The 24,455-nt window shown below is 34.8% G+C and overlaps 1 protein-coding gene across 3 annotated transcripts in view; it reads left to right on the forward strand.

Moving 5' to 3' along the window:
* TRM9 (RNA-binding (RRM/RBD/RNP motifs) family protein) overlaps nt 1–24,455 on the forward strand; it is a 121,894-nt gene that overhangs the window by 50,053 nt on the left and 47,386 nt on the right. For all 3 annotated transcript variants that reach the window (XM_089815572.1, XM_089815570.1, XM_089815571.1), the window contains 2 exons: nt 4,384–4,479; nt 4,688–4,774. In XM_089815572.1, the coding sequence (XP_089671698.1) occupies nt 4,384–4,479; nt 4,688–4,774 (183 nt within the window). The remainder of the gene's footprint in view (nt 1–4,383; nt 4,480–4,687; nt 4,775–24,455) is intronic.

Here is a 24,455-nt window from a genome sequence, read left to right on the forward strand (position 1 = left end):
ATGCTAAATGTTTCCATTTAATGACGATTAGTAATTAATATATCATTAAAATCGGATTTGGCAAGCCAAAAGCCATTTTTTCAATTGTAAATTACTAATTTCTTTAAAGACTTGAAATTTTCAAGGCAAATTTAATCCATTTAATGTCAATTTTTTGCAATTTAAATGCAAAATCGATTTTGCCATTCAATTTTAATTTTTAATTTTAACAAAAATAAAATCATTTCTCTAGAGTCTAAAATTGATTTTCCCATTTGATTTCACCATCACAAAATTAATTTTTTCACCGAAAAAATTGAAGATTTTCCAAAAAACCCAAATCTAACAAAAATTTCACTTTTTGAAAATAACTCAAGTTTATACAATTATATCCAAATTTTCAAAAAAAATCGTCTAAGTACAAAATTCACAATTTTATCTTGCCAAGTGTTCTTCTTTGAAATTTGTTCGGCCTAAGGATAAAATTAGTCGTTTCGAAAAATCAAGCTTAAAACCAGGTGAAAAATAAACCTAAACCTTCTCCCTCTTCGCCTGAAGGTGTCCAAGACATAAAATTTTCTAAGATTGGAAATTTTTTGGACAACTTCCAAAATTATTGCCAAGGCGACTGAAAAAAGGGGGTCCCCAAATTTTTTTTGGGGCGATGGTGTGAAAACCTTACAACGAAACCTTGGGGTTGATTCATTTGATCATACAATCCATATACATTGTACAACATATGAGAACCCTTACTTAAGAGAGTATTTGATATTTGGTGTTTCATCCTAGAACAATAAGTGCTTCATCTTGCATGTTGTAGTGGAAGAAAACTCACATTAACAAAACCCTTGTAGGGAAAAATTCCACCAAGAAGAGAGGCTAAGTATGCATTATCAACAAAGAAATGTGATTACGTTACATTCACTTCCATTCTTCTCTTTGTCTTCAACATAGCACCACCTAGGTATTTGTGAAAAACCTCTTTATGCATCACTTTTTGTCCTTGTTCCTTTAGAGAAATTCTACATTCAACAGTTCCTCATTAATTCTACATTCAAAATGCTCAAGTTATAGAATAGAAATAGCTCCAAGATCACCAATAAAGATGTCTAAAGATTACTCTTCATTCCTCATGATCACAACCCTTAGAATGCCTCTATGAAAGTAAAAAAGACACTGACTTTGGCTCCAATACTTGCATTCCAACTAGGGCACCCACTTTTGCAAGATAAACATTACATAAAGTGCAATAAATGATAGAATAACATGAGACACTTTTTGCATCTTTGAAGTGTTCACTTGGAGAAGCCTAAGTTCACTTATTTCTCCACTTCGTAAGTCATTCATTGTCCCATTCTAGGTGTCCATATGTGGGAAAGCAATATTATATAATTGTGTTCACAACCCACCTTAACCGCTACTAGTGGAACCCATCACCCTTATAAATGGATTACAGACAATAGTGAGAAGTAAATATTACATATTATTTTCCCAATACAGCCCAAGCACCTTAGGACACTTTCCAAGGATGTTGGAACCGTGTCATAGGATCTACAAGGAAGATGGCACCTTACAACTAACAAGGTTTAAGTACCCAAAATTTCTTAACACCTCAATGCAATCTATTAATTAGGTTTTCAAAAAGAAGATTAAGATGTATTTTTTTCATTTTAGAGTTGCAAGAAAAAATTTATTTGGCATTCAATCATCCCTGCAACATTCCCTCATTTGAAAATGTCTATACAATGGCTAGGGTATTTTGAAAAATTGGGGAGGGCTTGGGGATGTTTCCAAGGCATCTCCATGTCTCCAAAATGTCTTTGGAACAGGGACAACAAAAAAGTTGAAGGAGTTGTACTTGGGAAACATAGAGTTAGTTCCATAACAACTATAAGAACTCGTATAGTTGAGTGAAAGCTCACCAATGTGCTATGATCAACCAAGGAATCATAATGTGTCCAATGCTGAACAAATAGGGGCTGCCAAAAGTAGCAAATTCTTATGTATATCAAACAGCAAGAAGTAGATAGTGCAGTCAAGAGAAAAAATGAAAGTTCCATTTTTTAGCCCCTTTGTTTCTTGCAAAGGATATCAATTAGAAAGAACATTTCAGCACGATACAAGGGACATTGTCTCAAGCAAATTTTCTTGCATTTATGCTGATAGGCTTCCTTTCAGACTTGTGATATCACCACATCGGTAGTAAATGGTGATAATAATTAATCAAACATGTGCTTGTATCTAGGAGGTATGAAAAGTTGCACATGATCTTTTTAGAAAAGAAAGAGATATCACTGTAGCTAATCATGTATTCATGGGTGTAAATGGGATTGTCCAATGTTTTTGATGAATGAAAGATTGCAAAAGCATACACTTAATTGATGCCATTGCAATGTGTGCTAAAGGGGCACTACTTTGTAAGGCAATTGATTATAGAGGGGAAGCGAAGGATGCAAACTTCATTGCTTGTATCCTCATAGAGTTAATTGAGATGGTGGGTTCTTAAAGCATTGTCCTAGTCATAGCAAATAACGCTATAAATCATGGGGCACTAAATTAATTGGAGGCAATATATGGGCACATTTTTTGGGCTCCATGTGCTGCCCACATACTCAATTTGGTGATGCAGAACCCTGACATGTAGACTGAGTGGATCAAATAAATCTATACTATGGTTGAAGAGATTTAAATGTCTGACAAATCATCAGACCTCGCAAGCCATTTTTAGGTTCTCCAAGTTGGAACTGTTTTAGACAGCTAGGCAAACTAACGGAATCTTAACATCCATTCTTTTTATTTTCTGTAAAATTTTCTATAAAATATTAAGTATATCTTATACTTTTATTATTAATTTGATTCAATTTTTAACACATACTTGCTAAAAATTGATTTGTTTCTCACAGAATTTACTTCAGGGGAGTTGTGAAGATGCAAAATGCATTGAATGCCATGGTCATTAGCAAACTTTTAAGTGTATCGAGGTAATTAAGTTTAGAGAGGGCCCAAAATGTCAGAGGATTGGTCTGGATAATGATTGGTGGGCTTATGTAGATCATCTTTTGAGTTTCAATGAGTCGATATTTATTAGAAGCAAGAATGTTCTTAGCATCTGTGGGGAAGGCAGTTACGTTGTGATTGTCAAATTACTCTTACATGTAAATTATTTGAAGAAATGCCTGCATATCAAATATAAAAAAATTAGCAAGTTTGTTTTACAAATTTACTGGGAGGTTTATCACATCTATATTCACAATTCTATCTTTATACTTATGTCAACATCTACAGTATGAGAAGATTTGAACTCTTGGCTATCCCTACTAACAATTCTTTTCCTGAATTCGACAAGTATTCAGAAATGAAGATGAAAAAGCTATCTTTGCACAAGACAAGTCTGCTTCCATCTTCAATTTTGGCTCATGTTAAAAAGAAGCCATATCAGGTCATGTGGTGTACTTCTGATTTTTACTGCTCAGTCTCAAGACTCTTTTTTATTTGTTTAATTCTGATTTTGCAGCTGAGTGTGGGATGGCTGAGTCTCAGTGACAGGATTGCCAGGTTCTACAAGTATGACTGGACCTGGCAAGTACCTAGGTCCCATTACTGCTGGTCTTGGATGGACAAACTGGCTTGGGTCTCACCAATTCTAGGAAAGTTTCTGCAGTTATAAGTCTGATATAAGATGAGATCTCACCTTTTGTGCATGAAGAGGTTCATTTTATTATAGCTGTGCCTGTTTTAGTTTATTCCTGTGAGTACTGTTATGAGGTTTGTCATCTTGAATACTTCTTATTTTTGTAATGTTTTATTTGTGTTGTGGTTGATGCTTTAGGGACCTCCCTCATCTGCAAATTATCTGGCCATACTTTCAGTCTCATTGACCTGCTCAGTCACTTTTGGGCATTCACACTTTTTCTATGGTTTTATTATATTAAATCTTTATGTAATCTAATGCTGTTGTTAAGTTATAATATAGCAGAAGATTTGGACTATAGTTTTTGATTATTATGGCTACTTGTGGGTGAAATATATTTTATAAACAAGTATGACTGAGACAAAGGCAATTTGTCTTCTAAATAATTGTTCTGTTGGCATGAATGTTCTTCAAGCTAAATTGAGAATTAGAATTTGCAAGCATGCCCAGGCCTTGAAGGTTCTGATCCTGGTGTTTTGTGGTATTTTGGATTTCTAAAGTATGTTGCTATTCTTGACCGTTAACTGCCTATGCTTCATGAGTGTTTGTTTGCAGTCTGTTTGTATAACCTTTTCAAAAGGTACATTGTTCTTCAATATTTTAGATGAAATGAAGGGTAACAAAACTTTATGGAATTATCATGTCTTTTTCTTTGGTGACAATTGAAAGATCTAACTAGGAATTGGCCTCTAACAGACAACATTTGATTTTAGGTTGAAGAAACTTTACCAGTATTTACAGTGGCTTCAGAGATGGGCATTCCTGGGCTTTATTTAATTCATAACTTTGTTTCCAAACAAGAAGAACATGTAAGTTTATGATCTCTGTAGAACATTTAGATTTATTTTATTCAATATGAGAATATGAAATTACTTTACTGGATTTTATGTTGCAGTGGATGACTGCTTCCTTCATGCTCTACGATTTCTCTGGTCTTGATGCATTATGACATGTTAGATTTTCTTATAACCTTTACTACTGTTTATTGATGCTATGTATTCTAATTGATTTCCTTAGAAAATTCTTGCAGCGGTGGATGAAAGGCCCTGGCAAGGGCTTTTGAAACGGAGAGTTCAACATTATGGCTATGAATTCATGTATAAAGTAAGACATTGGTCTTTGTCTTTTTACGTTGTTAAAAAATTACCACCTTTTTACTTTGTCTTTCTATGTTGATTAAGTATGAAATGTATATTCTTATCGCTTCAGATGAAGAAAATATGCCCACAATGTAAATAATTGCTTGTGTCACACTGAATAGTTATCTTACAAGATTTGTGAACAGTGTCTACCACACAGGACTTATCAAGTCCTGGGCCTCAGATTCAGACTTTAGAGTAGAGATGAAAACATGGAAACCAAAGAAAAGCAAAAAGAAAATCTGAAATGTTAAAAAGGGCCCACATCACTTCTAAATTCTATTCATTTCATTTACAAACCCAAGCAAGAAGGAAACAAAGTGTTATAGTGTTGATCAGATTTATATGTTACAGGTATTTTAATTCTAATAAATGTTCTGCTAATGTATATGCTTATTTATTGCAGATTGAACATGTTAGAAATTTGCCCAGAAAATAAAGACAAACAGCAATGAGGAAGAACTAAAACATATACAATAAATACAAGAAATTACCCTAGGAAAACCCTTCCAAAAGTGAAGGGAAAAACCCAGCCAGACAACAAAATGTCACTTTATTGAGAATAAACGTTCAAGTGTACAATACTTATCACTTGATGCGATGTATATAACAAATAGGGAGACTCTTCACATTACAACCAAAGGTCTCTTTAGTTTTCCAAAACATGACTCTTTGTATTTCCATATGCATGCCACAACGCATGTCATAAGACATATGTCTCGATATTTAATATTACTATTTATCATAAATGTCCTTTTCAGCTGAAGGTTGTCATAATGATAATAACATCCATATTTCTAGAGATCAACGCTCCCTCGTAGCAAGAAGAGATCTTTAGGTAAATAGTCACAAAAGACTGCAACCAAAGATGTCAATGATAAATTCTGATCACATAGATCCAAAACATGATTCATGGAATCACTCAACGTGAAACAACTACAAGAATCACAATCAGCTTTCATCACAGACTCGCTTAATGTGATGCTGTCATGGAATCTCTCAACATGACAAATCTGTAAGAATCATAATCAGATTTCATCATGGATTCACTCAGTATGATGCTATCATGGAATCTCTCAACATGACAAACTTGCAAAAATCACAATCAGCTTTCATCACTCTCTCGCTCAACGTGTGGAATCTCTCAACATGGCAAACTAGTAGGGTTTTCAACCAACATTTTATCATGGACTCTCTCTACGCGCTACAGTCATGGACTCTCTCAATGTGATGACATCATGGACTCTCTCTACATGATGCTCATTATGAATCTCTCATTAGTGAAAGAGTTATTAGGTTGTCCTTACATATCAATAAAAACTCATAATCAACAAAAAAGGGGAAATCACGTCTTAGACTTGTTTCCAACAATAGTCTCAAATTCTACAATTTTAAAAACATTAAAACATGTATATGAAAGGGAAGGGATTTCAGTTAGGGCTCCCTCTTAACCAGGTATAACTTCCCTTGATCAGATCATCACAATAAGATAGCTGATACCAATTGTTTCCAGTTATGACATGTAAACTCCCTTTGAAGCTGGATATACTTCTTCTGAATATCACTTTCTCTAGATTATCAATTCAGTCCTAATCAGTTTCCCATCTCTTCATACAAAATCCTCTTTCATGAGAGATAACTCACAAATATCAACGCCAAAATGAACACTATTTATAATCAATATTCAATAGATTGTAGTCTAATCACAACATGTTCACAAATATACGTAAATAAATAAAGTCTTTTGCCTCTACAGCCAATGCTATGTTCATGCATTAAAAAACAAAAAACAATGCTGCAGGGTAATAATGGAAGGGGTAGCACAATAAAACTTATCTCTTCCAAGGAATTCCTGATTTTGATGATGTTGCCAAAATGTCATTTTTTCTGTTGTCGTCAAATCACTCCAACTGACCACCTCAATAATCCTGCTGAAGCTATGGCAACCAATCACAGCTTGTCAAAGTCAGTGCCTGCAAGAGATATTAGTAAAAAATTGAGCATAGAGAATGATAACAAAGCCTCCTCGATGAAGCTAGTGAAAGACAACATTTGTGGCAAGATCTGCAATAAACATGACACAGTTGGAACACTCTCAGTTTTAAAACCACACTTGGTAATAGCTTAAACAATTCCAATTTCTAAAAGCAAATTTCAGAAGTTTGACATTTTGCAAACGCTTGGTGCACATCTCTGTTTAGCTGTATTTGATGGTTGAAATGAATTTGCTCAGTTTTGGTATGTATGATTTTATAAGATCAATTACATTCAAGGGTGAATGCTGAAACTAATGCTAACTGGTCAATATATTGAATTATACCAATACCTCAAGCTGCTATTACAATCATCAAACATGGAGTCTGATTTTTCTTGCAAAATATAAATCTGGGAATTACATTCAATAATAATGAACCTGGATTATAGTTGGAAATGCCAATGAGGTTGTTGTGAACCTCCTTCCAATTGAACAGTTATCAAAATGCTGCCAGTCTATGTTTTTCAACGTTGAAGCCTTGGCGAGGCAATATGCTGACCCCAATACCAAAACGCAGATCCTTGTCACAAGCCGCTGGTCTCCCTAGCTAATTTTGCAAACTCCAATATTTCTTGCAGCCCCAAATTTGCAGATGCCTTCCTCCAATTACTCACATGGGTCTGCTGTTTGTGTTTGCAGGCGAATTGAAATGAAACACAGGCCAGAATATTGAATCGCAGTCACTATAGAAGTAACACCCAGTCTCCAAAGATGACGTCTGGACCTTGTGAAAGGTTGCAGTCGGGAGTAAAGTCCACACGCTGCCACAAGATGATAAATGACAGTCACACATGCCCAATTTTGAACCTCATCAATACCACAACAGTTTGATTATAATCTCAATGATTCTCTTTCAAAATTCCATAGAATACCTCCAACAAAATAATCTCCTTAGACACAGATTAAACAGTAGGATAAATGGCAAAGTGAGTTGCAAATGCTATCTGAAATTTATTCCCAGCACAAATGACTCCTTCCAAAGCTACATGTATACAGAAATGGAAGACTTAATAACTCTAGACTCGATATTTCTTAGCATTCAATCCAAAATACTTCTGCTGTGGATCGAAATACAACTAAGAACCAGACCCTTATACTTTTCAGCAAGGGCAACAAACTCAAAACCTCAGAAAAAGCCACAGAGGCAATGAAAGCAAATAAATATTCAAGCGTGCCTTCTCTAATTAAATGAGCTCCTATTTATAATCCTTTGTTGGCAAAAGTTTCCCAAATAACTCCACTTTAGAAACTGTGGAAGTTTCCCAAAAGAATTCAACACTTAAACTTTCCAACACACTATTAGAAATATCTCTTAATGTCATTATTAGAATAATATAAATATTATAATAATGCAACTTTAATAATTAATTAATAAATAAGAGCTTATGTAATTATTAACCTTATCCACTGCAGGTGATGACCAATTGCTAGAGCCACCCGCTGCACTGCCAAAAATAGCAGGTGATGACCAATTGCCAGAGCCACCCATTGCACTGCCAAAAATAGCAACTACAAAAAATAGACTTACGAAAAAGATCAAGTTCACTATTGGGACCCCCGAATCACCTTATCAACTCATGAGGGTCGCTATGATGAGCTAACTCCAACTACATAGTCTCGCCAAAAACGGGGACATTACATCTGTTATGACAAAATATAGTCCAGAAATGTCGGAAATGCAGTCAAAACAATCTTTAGAATATATCCATATTCGCTCTCCTAGTCAAAGTCGACAAATTTATAGATACAAGAGAATTTCGTCCTCAAAATCACCTTCATTGAAAGTTTACCATTTTCACCCTCCCTATTGTTCATATTGATCAACGACTACTGCAATAAGTTTTTTTTTCTTTAGGTGATAGGTGGAAAACTTTAGAACAAGGACATGAGCGCAAATAGACAACGACAACGACTTAAGCATTGGCCTTCCATCTGTTATTGATTTGGAGAAAAGAAAAGGAACTTCAAACATGTTTACAACCATTGTGAGTATGGTGCTTGAGCGGTTACATCAATCTTGATAGATTCTTTCGATGGGTTCATTCATATAAATAAATCACGGTTTCTCTGCCTAATACTTCAAATGCTAGTGAAAGCTTTATAGAATATGACCCAGAGCCATTACAAAGCAACTCTCAATGCATGTCACTTACAAGACAATAACTTTAATATTTCAATGCACTCCTGGTATAATAATGTTCCTCTCCTTTTAATCACTCTCGATTGCAAATACTGCTAATTTGATGCAAAAGAGAAAATGAGAACTTAATGAAAGTTATGCCGTTAAAATAGTAGTCATGACAAGATAACTCCATGCTGGAGGAAACATTGCTTTGCTGTAACCATGATGACATAACAACTATAATATGATAACCTGTAGAAAAATACGGTGATCCAACAAAGAAAGAAAATTCGGAATGAGCACAAGCATGAATAAAAGAGAAGGCCGACAACAAGAGTATGTGCTAGGTTGTTGACTTGGATTAGACGAGTCAGAGGGATTACACATTTTCAACTAAACTTGAACAAGGAGAATTTCTTAGTGGCAAGATCACATAAATCTCTTCCATAAAAGAAAAGTAAATGATCATTGCCTTAAAAAGAATTGCAGACAAAGATGGGCAAACGAATTCTCCAAAAAGCAAGAACCCAGCAAGAGAAATGATATCCCATGATAAACTTTATTCATCATAGGTGAATAGGGAGAGATGAGTGATAAGAGAACTGACACATAATGAATAAATGCTCCACAATTATGATCAAGCACAAAGTGTAAAACCACAGAGAAATTTCATAGGAGTACACCAAAACTTGAAGAAACATCTTATACTTGATAGAATAAAAAGCAACCATCAAGGCTAAAGTGATCTTTCTAGTAACTACCCAAATACAACACTTCTATATTGCTTTTATTGAATTAGGCTTTGATACCGTGTTAGAAATTTGCCTAGAAAATAATGATAAACAATGAGGAAGAATTAAAACAATATTATGGTAAAATAATGAATGTGTTATCAAACAAAGCTCATAAGTGGTCTATATATATAAGTAAACACAAGAATGTTTCTATAACGAGGAAAGAGAGAGAGAAATAGAAGTTTCCATATTGAACAGAGAGAATGTGGAAACATAGAAGAGGAGTGACCATTAGAAATAGAAGTAAATCTACACAAGAGAGAAACAAAAATAGAAGTCAATCCAACTTCAAAACAAATTTTTTGCAGGTGAATCCTTAAAAGGCATAAAAGGTAGACTTGGGCTGATCAGCGAGCTTTGCATGTTTTGCAATATTGGCCTATGGCTATGACCCTCCCTACTTCCGCTGTTCAGAAGCAATGCGAGTCCTGCATTCTTGGATCACACGAGAAAACTTGTGACAATAGTTGCACTGGATTTCCTTTGTCCTGTAGCTATTCTGAGACTGAGTAGATGACTAAGATGGGCCTTTATCCTTGTAAATGGACTGGGATGAAAATGCTTGTTCAGAGGAGGATGAAGGAGCACTACTACCAAATTGTTGTTTCCAACGGTCCTACTTCAGAAGTTTGGTATACAAACTTGGCAATTTGAGGTCAACATTAGTTGCAATAATGTTGAGTGTCTCAATAAAGTGCTCATAGGATGATGACAGACTTTTTGGAGTAATGACCACCAGATCCTCTTCCTCCATTGTACAACCAATGGCCTCAAGTTGATCTCTAATGTCCTTAATCTTTACAAGATGTTTCTGTAAGGACATGTGCTCATCCATAATAATAGAGAGTAGCTGATTCTTCAGAAAGAAAGCTCTGCTTTTGTCTGATGTCTTGAGGAGATCCTTTAGCGGTTTCTAGATCTCTGTAGTTGTTTTGCTAGACGGCACTTGATGTAGTTGATCATCACTAACTGAAAGCTTAATAAGCATAACCTCTTCTTGATTACGCTCATAAAACTTCTCGAGTAGCATTGATTGTGGTAGGACGAGTATTGGTACCCAAAACAATCGCCTGAAGGTGACAGTTATCAAAGATTGTCATCATTCTCTGCTTCCAGGTGTTGTAGTTCTTTTTGTTGAATCGATCATTGCCTTTTAAGAGAAGATTGGTGAGAGATGCCATGATATGTTTTTAATGCAAAAAAAAAGTGTATCTAAAAAAGGCATGAACTTTGAGGCATATTGAAGGAAGACCCAGAAGAAATGAAAGGACACCCAAAAGAGCTCAAAAATACCCAAAAAGAAAGAATCTAAAATTAGATTATGAATCCACTGGCTTGAAAATTGAGGCACATAAAATGATGCACCTAGAAAAAATTGAGGCAGACTTAATTGCGATCTGCAAAAATCCACCAAGAATTTGGAAAAAGTTTTTAAAAATGACATAGAAAGAGAGTTTCAAAAGAAACACTGATTGTTTTTGAAAAACCAAAAAAAGGTAGATTTGACGGTAAAAATGGTGGAAAATGAAATTTTGGCCTGAAATAAATGACTAAGGGTTGTAAAAACCCTAGACGACTCCAAAAACAATAGAGAAGGATTGAAATGCCGCTAAAAACAACTGCAACTTAGTAGAAAAAAGTAGCCACGAATTTGCAGATGTTGTTTGTAACAAAACGTTGACAGAAAAAACACTTCAGCTCCCAAAAACAATGCCCAAGACGGACACTGTAGACCAAATAGAAGATGCCCAAAAAAGCCAAACATAAAATGGTGCCTAAAAAGCCTAATCGGGTTTGAAGGAAATAAAAATGAATGCTTGCAAAAAAAGGAAGCAAGTAAAAAAATTGAACACGCCCAATTAAGTTAAAAAATTGAACACGCTCAGGCAAAGATTTTCGAAAATCTTATGAGTCCAAAAATTTCATGAAGAAATTAAAGATTAAATCAAAAAATAACTCAGGAAATTTTAAAAATGAAATTATTATTTTTCGAAAAAATAGCTCTGATACCAGAGGAAATGTTATGATAAATCAATGTTGTTGTAGTTGTATTAAACAAAGGAGATGAAAGCTGCTTATCTAGATTTAAGAAGATGATGCTTCTAAAAGTAACAATTGTGAACTAAAGATAGAAATAGAAACTACTTAATAAACTAAAGACTAACTAGGGTGGCCATTAAAGAAACATTATAATATTCTAACACACTTGCTTAATGGTCATTGTCTATCTGATGTCTTTTGGTCACAAATTTTTCATAACATTTTGTTGTTGCTAAGACCCTCCCTGGATCAGCAAAATGTAAATGTCCAAGAAGCCAAAATCCATCCAAAAAATAATAGAGATGGGAGCCCCCTTTCTTTAGAATGCTTTACAAAATGAGACAAGAGCCTGCCACTGAGATGAGTCTGCTATTAACCCTCCTAAGAATCAACAAAACATCTGACCAAAAATCATTACAAAATATCTGACCTGATGTTGGATAATGAAGCTACTCTTCCCTAGAGACAAAGACAAACACTGAGAATAACTTGCACAATTTTGTGAAAAAATTGACAAACCCTCCAAATGTTGTAGATGAGCAAGATGCCCTAAAACAAACTGCAAATAACCACGATTTTTGATGAGAAAAATCGACGAAAACCCAACAACTTTTGAGGTGAAATTTTGATCAAAACCCAACTTGATTTTTGAGGTGAAAAATCAGTCAAAACCAGACAATACAAAAGCTTCCTTTTTGAGGAAAAATGGTAAAACCTAACTGATAATTGTTTAGGGAAAAATTATAAACCCACCAAGGAATCCCACACAACTTTGTGAATTATAGAATCATAATTTTTTAAGGGCAAAGATTGTGGAAATCCATCAAAAAATTTTTTGACAGAAAATTATGAAAACCCATCATAAATTTTTGAGGGCGACAAGAGACAAGACTAAGCATAGTAAACTAGCTTATATAAGCAACATGCAACACTAAAAAAACATAGACTTTTGCTGCAACTAAGAAATCGTGGGATCAACATTCTTAACCAAGCTCGTGATTTCCAGCAAAAATCCTCGAGGATGAACCACAAAAGTTTCATAAAAACCTTGAAAATATATTTCTGGAAAATTTTTTAGATTAGAAGAAGCTCGAATTTTCCTTAAAAAAATTGCCAAAATTTGCCAAATTTTATGAAATTCCATCAATTTGCTTTGATACCATATTGTGGTAAAATAATGAATGTGTTATTAAACAGAGATCATAAGTGATCTATATATGCAAGTATACACGAATGTTTCTATAACGAACAAAGAGAGAAATAGAAACATTCTGAATAGAGAGAGAGAGTTTTCATATTGAAAAGAGAGAGAATATGGAAACATAAAGAGAAGTGACCATTAGAAATAGAAATAAATCTACAAAAGAGAGAAACAAAAATAGAGAGATTTACCCTATGAAAACCCTTCCAAAAGTGAAGGGAAAAACCTAGGCACACAACAAAAAGTCACTTTATTGATAATAAGAGTTCAAGTGTACGTTACTTATCGTTTGATGTAATACTAATTTATATAACAAATAGAGAGACTGTTCACATTACAACTGAAGGTCTCTTTAATTTTCTAAAACTTGACTCTTCATATTTCCATTTGCATACCACAACGCATGTCATAAGACACATGTCTCAATATTTAGTATTACAATTTAACATAAATGTCCTTTTTAGCTGATGGTGACCATAATGATAATAGCGTCCATATTTCTAGAGATAAATATCTCTATCGCAACCACAATCTCCAATAGAACAATACACTATTCAATGTCCTTTGTTGAACACAATATCACAATAATAAACTTGGATATATATCAATATCAATTTGATATTAATTTATATTGATCAGTTATAATCTTAGTATCGATGTCAATATGAGATATGTAATGCTGCTGAGATATATTTATGAGGAACTGTTGAATCTTTGCTTTGCTCTTGTTGGTTTCTGTACATTGCCAAGCATGAGAATGACCTCCAATCTGTATATGATCGAAGGACCATGTCTCCTGTGGAGAAAAGGCTATACGCAGACCATATGGTCTCACGTAGTGTCATGTCTCTATGTGAGACATGATTTGATACTTTATGTTTAGCAATAACAACCATTCATTAATAATAAATAATCTCAGCAAGATTAACATTAATCATAAGTGATATTTGCTGCAACCATACACACATTATTATTGATATGATAAGTTCAATATGATCATCCGTTATATATGTATATATTTAATAATTTGATTATCACTGGCTAAAATCATAAATAACATAGATTATTATGATAAACATAATCATCTTATGATGTTGCAGATAAACAAATCAGTGAAGGATAGGAAATCAAATGTTCAAGACAGATAGGCCAATTATACATTTGATTTCATTAGTTAAATTAATCCGACAGAAACTACAAATCATTAACATAAAATATTTGAAGCTAAGATACAATTTGTTGAAGCAAAAGCAAACATTTTGGCAATTGACATAGTTAAGGCATAATTTTTACTCTGTGGCTTCAACACTTAATTTATTGAAGGTTCTGGAGTCTAGGCTTTTGAAGATTGGATAAAATTGATGAAATTATAAAAACTGGCATGCATCCCAAAGGTTTGCTAATCTCAAGGGCCTTAACTTAGGTTTAGTGGCAGTAGCTCTACCTCTCAACCCTAAAAGAGGTGATGCCCCCAAATTCTCACGAGGAGCATTACCTTAAGTGTAAGAACCCCTGTTGGTTATATTTTCAATCCTTGTGGTTTGACGTTTTGTCAAACACTTACCATGCAAGCTTTGGTACTACTGTAAGAGCCTAACTCTTATGCTGAAGAATTCTGATATGTTTATTATTTTTAGAATAAAGTTTGGACAATGTATAATCTATTGAATTTTCAGAATTTTGAAATAATGATGAAATTAAATTCAAATGCACACATTGAACTGAATTAATTCTCAATATGCAATTTTGATCAATATTTACAATGCTCAAATGAGTATGCAAACAAGAACCTGTAGATGCAAATTGAAAATGAAATCTCCAACTTCAGGAAGCTTGGCATGAAACGCCAGCCCTCTAAGCCTTAAGCGATCACCCCTTGAAGCCCAGGCTGGCCCGTAGACACAAATTTTATGAGCACAATGAAATTGCAACACTCTAAATACCTCACGCCAGCACCAAACTACCCTTCTCAATTCCCATAGCAGCTATGAATGATCATGTGACTGCAAAATATGCTCGAACAGATCAAATGCCACACCCAACAACGTTGCTTTCCCACATGACAACAAATAAATACCTCAATCCAAATGCCCAATTCCATAAGAGATCGATCACAATTTAGTGCTTGATTACAACCCAGATTGCAGTAGATAAAACACTCGCACAACTCATTGGCATAGAAACCAGTTCAAAGTACCATCAGACTATAGAAATTTCCAATTCCTTTAGCTTAATCCTTCAAACACTCAAACTACCAAAATATGAAATGTCATCAAGAATCCATGAAATGAAATCCAAAACCCCTTTTGTAACATTCAATTCCCATTTGTCTTCATCTCCCTCAATTTACTTTAATTTCGTTTCACATAAAACAACTTTCTGTTATAATTTAAAGTTGACAAATAATAAAGTCACTTTATTAATTAAATTCCCCCATTGCTCCAAAATTAACCTTTTCACTGATATATTGGTATCTTGACTCACGAGGCTCCCGTTTCATGTGCCCATGATTTAAAACTTTTCCTCCCGATTCGAACGAGCTATAACACGAAGGAGCCCATTAAACAATTTCAATTAAAATAACAACTTTAGTAAATATAATTAAATTATAACCAATAGTGCACCCAACTTGTGAAATGACCTAACAACACTGGAGTTGAAAATTTGATAGCACATGAGAAATCCTAGTGATAAAAGATGATGAGTGGTCTTGATTGGGTGACTTAGTAAAAATAGATGCTCCCTCCAAGAATCTTGGAGTCCAAACCAAAAGTCAAAAGTGACATTTGAAAGCATCATATAACTCTAAATCATCTGACCTCATCTGTAATGTCCCCATTTTTTGGCTGACCTCGTGTAGCGTGCCGGATTTGCCTATCCTCGACTCTCGTAGGCAAATGGTGTGGAGAGAGAGTCAATTCTGCGGATCGGATGGTCATATTTTGCTCTTGAAGAAGTGTTAAGAGGTTATATTTCATTATTATGTGTTATCGGGGCCTACATGTTATAATTTTAAGTTGAGTTGCACTTTTTATTTTATAAAATTACTTTATTATAAAAAGTGCATCATAATGAGGTTTTATAAAGGATGTTTCTAGAAGTTCTAGCAACTTCTTAGAAAAAGTGAATAAATAGAGGGCTGAGCCTCTCATTTGGATATGCTTGGATTTGAGATTTCTTCTACTTCTTCCATTGTGGAGCAAATTTGTAGTCTCTTGGGTCTGCAAATTATTTGATCTTTGGGAACGAATCACTCCCTTGGATTGGCGACTTTGAGGGTGTGAAATATCACTTGAATTGTTGCATTTGAGGAGTTGGTAATTCAGCCATCTCGTTTGGACTTCATTGAGATTCAGTTATAAGGGTTTACTTTGGTTGGAATAAGGGTTTCAGTTGTGCCCTAGCATTTGTGGATTGATTAACAGGGTTTGTAGACATAGTTGTGCATTATTTTCAGACTGCCAGTCCAGGGTTTGGACCCACGTTTTTGGCTCATAACTCCTAATTGGCTTGACGGATGAATTTCATATTTTAGGGGGTTATTCAGCAACCCTAGACGCCCAGATTTATTGCTTTTGGAGTGACAAAAAAACGCTGCAATATTTTTATCTAGCAGCCATACCAGGCCGTACCTATACGGCCCTGTCAGTTAGGCAACAGCAGCAATTTTGTGAGTTGGTTTGGGGCAGATTGTGAGGTCTTCGTGTGGCATTAATTCAGCATTCATATCCGGCAAAATTGGAGCTATTCTAGGAGCACAAACTGAAGTTTTGATTGCCAAAATATTGCATGTTCTGGATTAGAACAGTCAGCACTGTCATTGCATAAATAGTTATTTCCAGTCATTAATAACTGTTGTAAAAGTTTCATCATTTGCATTCCAAATCTGAACTGGGTTATTGTTCATGTCATAACATTGCATTGTCAAGAGCTTGATGTGTTAGAAGTGCATAGTTGTGACAGTCTCTCATTGTAATCAGTTCTATTTGCTGTCATAAAATCAGAATTGCATTGGACTTCATATTTGAGTTTCATATTGTCATTTATCTCTTAGATTGGTAGTGTTATAATCTGGAATTGTTGTTCATACATTATTGACATCATATATTGAGGTTTTGTTGTACAACAATTAGTAATATTGCAGCCTTATTCGGTTACATGCCAACTGTTTGACAAAATTCCTAAGTCCAGTGTGAGGGTTTCAGTGGCCTTTATAGTAAGGGTCATTACATCATCGAAATCATGTGTTGACTTACTATAAATAGTAAGTCCCTCAAAACAAAAGCCACAACTCACAGTTGGCCATTGGAGAGCCAAACATCTTCACAACAAGGTCCTCTAATCACCAACATTAACCTATAAGGACCAATGATATGCTAAATCCATCAACTTTGATGCAACTCAAAAATGGGGACATTACATCAAGATCCATGCGAGGGGTGCTAACCTCAAATAGTAGTGATGATGATGCAAAACATGAAATCACTCTCAAACATCCTGACAATATTTGTATTTAAATGTTATATTTTATATAAATCATTTTTCCCTCCACGTTGAAAAAAATCTATTTTACCTCGAGATGCGTTTCTGGTCCTAAGACTCGGGTTTCAGATATTGTCCCTATTTTAGGGATTTGGGGACAATTGAAAACATTTCCAAGCCATTCCACCAAGGCAGGACAATTGGAAACGCATTCCTGACTCTTAGAAATGGTCAATGTGTATATAATGTTGACAGTCCTTGGGACTGTGTACCCATTTCCCATCTGTCCCAAGGACTGCTTGAAGTTTCCAATTTCAAAATAAAATTTAATTCAAGAAAACATTAATAAATGGCAAATTTTTACCCATTTGTGGGCCCCATGCATTGGAAGTCATTAAAATAATACAATATGGTAGGTTTAGCATAACACATGTTGAAAGGTTTTTTTCAAAGTCATTACTTGGAAACAAGTTACTCCCAACATGTGTCATACATATAAAATTTGAATTTCATGGATGAAATTCAGCGTATATTGTGAGTTAGGTTGCCTCTATGTGAGAGTTACTCCTAGGCCAACAACATTGATGTCTTCATAAACACTCTTCTTCAAATGTTTTCAGTGATCATCCAACCTATTGTTGGATATATAAGAGTAACTGAGAGGGGAGGGGTGAATTAGTTACAACAAAAATAATTCCTGGATCCCTTAGATGTCACTACAAAACATAAACAATGCAGAAACTATTGTTACTCGATCAACACACAGGCACTCGGTTAACATTAACAATATGTTGCAACTCGGTAACCATTGAAATAACAACTGTTACTTGGCAAATGTTGAACATACAAAAATATAAGATACTATTTTTTATTAACCTTAATTAACTTAATTGCATACACATAAAATAAATAGTATGAACGCAAGTGACACCAAGATTTAACGTGGAAACCCAATTTGGAAAAAACCACTATTGCAACTAGTTACTGATTTTCACTCTTTTGAAGTGAGCCTTGTTAGGAGCCAATCCTATTAAAGGTTACAGAACACATTGTTAGGTGTGACCTTGTTAGAGGATTTAATCACACTGTTAGGAGTGGCCTTGTTAGAGGTTTTTAGACACTTCAATCTAGAAATGCCACTTTGTTAAAGGATTTACAAATAGCTGTTAAGCCAACTCTGTTAAGAGATTTAGTTCACTGCTACAATGGTTAGAGAGCAACAATGATATGACCTGATTTCTGATGCAACTGTATTGCTGATTTCAGATTTCAATTTTGGCTCAAATACTTGATTCTTCCTGATCGAATGTATCTTTGCAACTCCTCAAAGATATTCTACTTATCCTCCCAATTCACTTCCTCTAAGCATCTTTTATTCTTCCATACACTCACACATTCAATCCTCAACTTGACCGTATATCATAAACATTGTCAAGTCGGCTTGAATACACCTTAGAATAATTAATATTCATCTCCTTAGTCAGCTAGAACCAACAAACAAATCCATTAAACTCAATATGCTAAAACAAGAAAATCCTTCATTAGCCGACCCAACTCGGTAGACACTAACTTAGAACTGATTTTCTTGTGCTAACCAAGTTCACTTGGTTAACATTGCATCTTCGCTAACTTTCTTTGGTAACTGAATGAGCTCGGTTAGCACTTGTTCCATCCAACTTTCCTTCGTTAATCGATGGAGCTCAGTTAACACTCAACTTCTGCTAACTTCTCTTTGACACCTGAGTGAACTAGGTAGATATTGTCTTCTAAACTTGGCAAACACTGGAATGGTCGACAGACACAGGAAACTGTCCTCATCACTCGAGTGAGCTCAACATACACTGACTGGTAATGATATGACATTTTGTGTAACATCAAAGACAACATACAATTAACCAATTGTTTTCAACAATCTCCCTCATTGGCATTAACGGTAACACAAACATGTCATAATACATTGAAATTTTAGTCAAAATAAAAATAAGGAAAATATCCTTAGTTTCATTCTAATTCTCATCTATGAGAACTCCCTCTATCAATGTGAGCTCCCTCTGACTTCAATTTCTCCCTCTGACTTCAGTTTCTCCCTCTGTCATCAAACTCTGTCTTCAACATCTTCTTCTGATAGAAAACTCTCTTTTGATATCGGACCAAGTTCTTCTAGTTTGACATCTTCAAACAAATATTTCTCTGATGTATGACTATGACAATAAGCTCTCCCTCTTTACAAAATTTCTGTGATATATGACTGAACTCTCCCTCTTTGACATCTTATGCCAAATACTATATTCAGTGAATATCAATGTACCTGATGTACAGATTCATATGTATTCTGCCCTTTCATTACTGCATCAACTTGATTGATCTTCAACATGCTCTGGTTGATGCATCACTAAACTTCATTTAGTGAGCTTCAGATAGGGAAATGACCCCTAACTTACCTCTTAGATACAAAAATGCATCCTTCGGTAATGACTTAGTGAATATGTCTGCAATTTGTTTTTCAGTATTCACATATTCCAATCTCACCTTTTTGTCTTGCACCAATTCTCTCAGAAAATGATATTTTATTGCAATGTGCTTGGTCTTGGTATGCATGTCGGGATTCTTTGATATATTAATTGCACTTGTGTTATCAAAAGATAACCATTGGATCCTTGATCTCTACCTTCATACTTGCCAACAGTTGCTTGAACCGAACAACATTGGAACAATTAACTGCTGTTGCAACATACTTTGCCTCTACTGTAGACTGAGAAATGTAGTTATGCTTCTTACTTGTCCAAGACACTAGTCTCTTACCAACAAAGAACGCCCCACCACTGGTGCTCTTCCTGTCATCAACACTTCTTGCGCAATCAACATCTGTGAAGGCTTTCAAATCTAAATTGCCTCTTTTCTTGTACCATAATCCATAGTCTTTAGTACCTTTCGGATATCTCATGATTCTCTTAATTGCCATCATATGATTTTTTTTAAGATTTGCTGAAAATCTTGCCACCATACCAATTGCAATAGCAATATCAGGCCTTGTATGCACTACATAGTACAGTTTTCCAATCATTGATCTGTATGTGGTCTGATCTACCTCCTTGGAATCATCATTTTTGGAAAGCTTATGTTCAGTAGACATAGGTGTTCCAACTAGTCTTGAATCTTCCATTCCAAATTTCTTTAGTATCTCCTTGATATACTTGGATTGAGTAATGTAGATATCATCTTTTTTCTATTGAATCTATAATCCAACAAAGAATTTTATCTTTCCAAACATGAACATCTCAAATTCCTTGCTCATTTCTTTTCAAAAAGCTTTGCACAAGTCATCATTTCCAGTAAACAATGTGTCATCCACAAAGATTTTTGCCAACACAATCTTCTTGTCTGGTCCTTCTTTGATGTATAGGCTGCTGATATCATTTGTTCTTTGAAAACCAATCTTCATCAAATAGTTATGAAGTCTTTCATACCAAGCTTTGGGAGCTTGCTTGAGATCATACAATGCTTTATGCAACTTGCAAACCATATCCTTTTTGCTCAGATCTACAAAACTTTCAGGTTGCCCTATGTAGACTTACTCTTCAAGAATTCCGTTCAAGAATGCAGATTTCACATCCATTTGATACACTTTATATCTTTTATGTACAACATAAGCAAGTAAAGTCTTAACACCTTCTAATCTTGCAACAGGAGCAAAAGTTTCACCATAATCAATACCTTCCTCTTGAGAATAACCTTTGCATACTAACCTTGCTTTGTTTCTTGAAACTTCTCCATCTTCATTCAGCTTATTTCTGAAAACTCACTTTTTGTCGATTACATTCTTATCCTTGGGTCTAGAAACAAGAGTCTAGGTCTTATTCCTTTCTATCTATTCTATCTCTTCATTCATTGCTTCAATCCAACTCTCATTATCCAAAGCATCTTTAACTGATCTAGGTTCAAATTCAGTTAGCAAACATGTACCTTTCAATTTGTTGCTTGTCATTATTCCATCTGACTTGTCTCCAATGATTTGCTCAAGTGCATGGTTCCTTCTGACATATCTTGCTAACACAAGTACCTTGGATTTATAACTTGTTTCACTTGCCTCACCATGATCTTATGCATCATGCTCGGTTCCCACTGTCTGTGACTTGGGTCCTTCAGATTGTGACTCGGGTTGCATTGACTGCAACTCGGTAGCCTTAGACTACGACTTAGGTCCTTCAAATTGTGACTCGGGTTGCACTGGATGCAACTCGGGTGCTTCTAGAGATTTTGGGGACTCAGGAGGTAAAGTCTGTTGACTTCCAATTGGATTAGACAATATATCCGGTTCAAAGTAAATAAACTTTCTGTAATCTTCAGGTTCTCTGCTGCTCTCTTCTTCATTTTTTCTGCAAGCTCATCAATTCTCACGTGTGCACTTTCTAGGATCTTATGAGTAGTCAGATTCAAACATTTATATGCTTTACTTTTGTTGGAATATCTTAGGAATATGTCTTCATCACCTTTGACATTCAATTTATCTTTCCTAGTCTCTTTCAGAATATAATATTTGCAACCAAATACTTTCAAGTAACTTACATTAGGTTTGTAGCCATACCATAGTTCATAAGGAGTTTGAATTTAGTCTTTCTTTAGCTATACTTTGTTCAAGGTATGCACTGTTGTACTGATTGCTTCTTGCAATATTTGATTGCAGCATTCTTTTCTATCATCAAAGTTCTTGCACAGTCCATGATTGATTTGTTTTTTCTTTTTACTATACCATTCTGCTGTAGTGTACCAGGGGCTGATATTTGTCTTTTGATTCATCTTTTATTGCAAAATTCGTTGAACTCATTAGAAATGAATTCACCTCCTTTATTTGATCTCAAATACTTCATCTTCTTTCCTATTTGTTTCTCTGTTCTTGCGAGATTAAACTTTTGAAAAGCTTCAGAGATATCTTTTAGATACATTATAATCATCATTTTAGAATAATCATCAACAAAAAGAATTAAGTACTTATCTCCACTATAGCTTTCAATTCCAATAGGTCTACAAAGGTCTGTATGAACTAACTCCAAGACTTCTTCAGAATAATAATTCTTGCTCTTGAAACTTGTCTTGCCATCTTATCAATTTGACAATTTTTGCATAGGCCCATATCAGCTTTCCTCAAACTAGGAATACCTCTCACTCTTTTGTTTTTGTTTATCTTGATCAGGTTATCAAAGTTCACATGATACAACCTCTTATGCCATGACCAACTTTCTTCTACTTGAGCAATGAAACATGAACTTTCACAAGATCTAGGTAGAATAAGTTCCCTTTTGTTTGGTTACCGGACCCAACTAGATTTCCTTTGCCATCTAGCAGCTTGGCCTTCACATTCATGAATTTTACCTTGAATCCAATGTTATTCAATTGTGCCACACTCAATAGATTATGTTTCAGTCCTTCAACCCACTAAACTTCATCACATCTAAGTTCATTGGTTAGTGAGATACAATCTTTTCCCTTAATGCAACATGTTTCATTGTTTCCAAATCTTACACTTCCACCATCATAGTGTTCTATATGTTCAAACTTTGTTTTGTCACCAGTCATATGATGTGAATAAACACTATCAATAATCCATGTATCATTTTTGCTAATGTGAGAGATAAGTGTCTTTTTATTTTCTTCATCATTATATTCATCTTTTACAGCAATATAGACCATTTCATCATCATCATTACTATCTGAATCTTTAGCCACAAAACAAGACTTCTTACCTTTATCTTTGTAGCTTTTGAAATCCTTCTCGCCTTTGTACTTGTTTTTCTTTTCATATTTTTCTTCTCTGTTTGGACACCTTGCAGCAATGTGACCAACTTCTTCACAAGAAAAGTAGAGTAAAGGAATTTTACCTTTGTAATTTCCTTTGCCTTTGGGATACCTTCTTGCAAGAAATGCTTCAATGACTTCATGATCACTGTCAGAACTGTCTTCATCTTCAGTTTCAGATTGTTTACTTTTAGACTTCGTAGTTTTCTTCTTGAGTGACAACTTGGCTTCAAATGCAGATTCAAGATTGCTAAAACTAGGAACATAATTATCATAGTTATCTAGCTCAAATGCTGTCAATCTTCCAACTACTGCATCCAATGTTATATCATTCTTTGGATTGCATCTCATCTCTTGAATTGCTGAAACTCTGATTTCATATATAGGAAGAAGTGTTCTAAGAAACTTACTTACCACTGTCTCATCTTCAATCTTTCCTCGTGAGGCTTTGATTGCACAAACATTGGCTTTGATTCTATCACTGTATTTTGCAATGTTCTCATCTTCTCTCATCCTTATTTGATCAAGTTGTCCTATGAGACTTTTAGCTTTTGCTCTTCTTACATTATCATCTCCTCCATAGATGGCTTTCAGCTTGATCCACATCTCATAAACAATACTACAGTCTTTGACTTCATCAAATTCGGCATAGTTGAGAGATGAAGCAATATCGATCATCATAATGTTATGATTCTTCTTCTCTGCAATTTCTTTAACAGTCATAGTTCTAGTAGGTGCATATTTTAGACCTGAATCACTGATGGTTGCCAATTGTAACTTCATAAGTTCCTACCATGCATTGAAGTTATCTTTGTTCAACTTGGGAATCTCTCCTCTATAAGACATCTTGATCTTTAGCTTAGGTCTTTGAAACCTTTTCTACAAGTACCAAAAACTCTGATACCAGTTGTTGGAAATATAAGAGGAGTAACTGAGAGGGGAGGGGTAAAACCAGTTACCACAAAAATAATTCCTAGATCCCTTAGATGTCACTACAAAACATAAACATTGCTGAAACTGCTGTTACTTGGTCAACACACAAGCACTCGGTTAACACTAACAGTATGCTTTAACTCGGTAATTTCTAAAATAACAACTGTTATTTGATAGATGTTGAACATGCAGAACTTAAGATATTATTTGTGATTAATCTTAATTAACTTAGTTGCATACACAAAA

The sequence above is a fragment of the Cupressus sempervirens genome, chromosome 2, assembly GCF_028749045.1.
Source record: "Cupressus sempervirens isolate cs-2001-9-10 chromosome 2, ASM2874904v1, whole genome shotgun sequence".
Taxonomy (NCBI): Eukaryota; Viridiplantae; Streptophyta; class Pinopsida; order Cupressales; family Cupressaceae; genus Cupressus; species Cupressus sempervirens.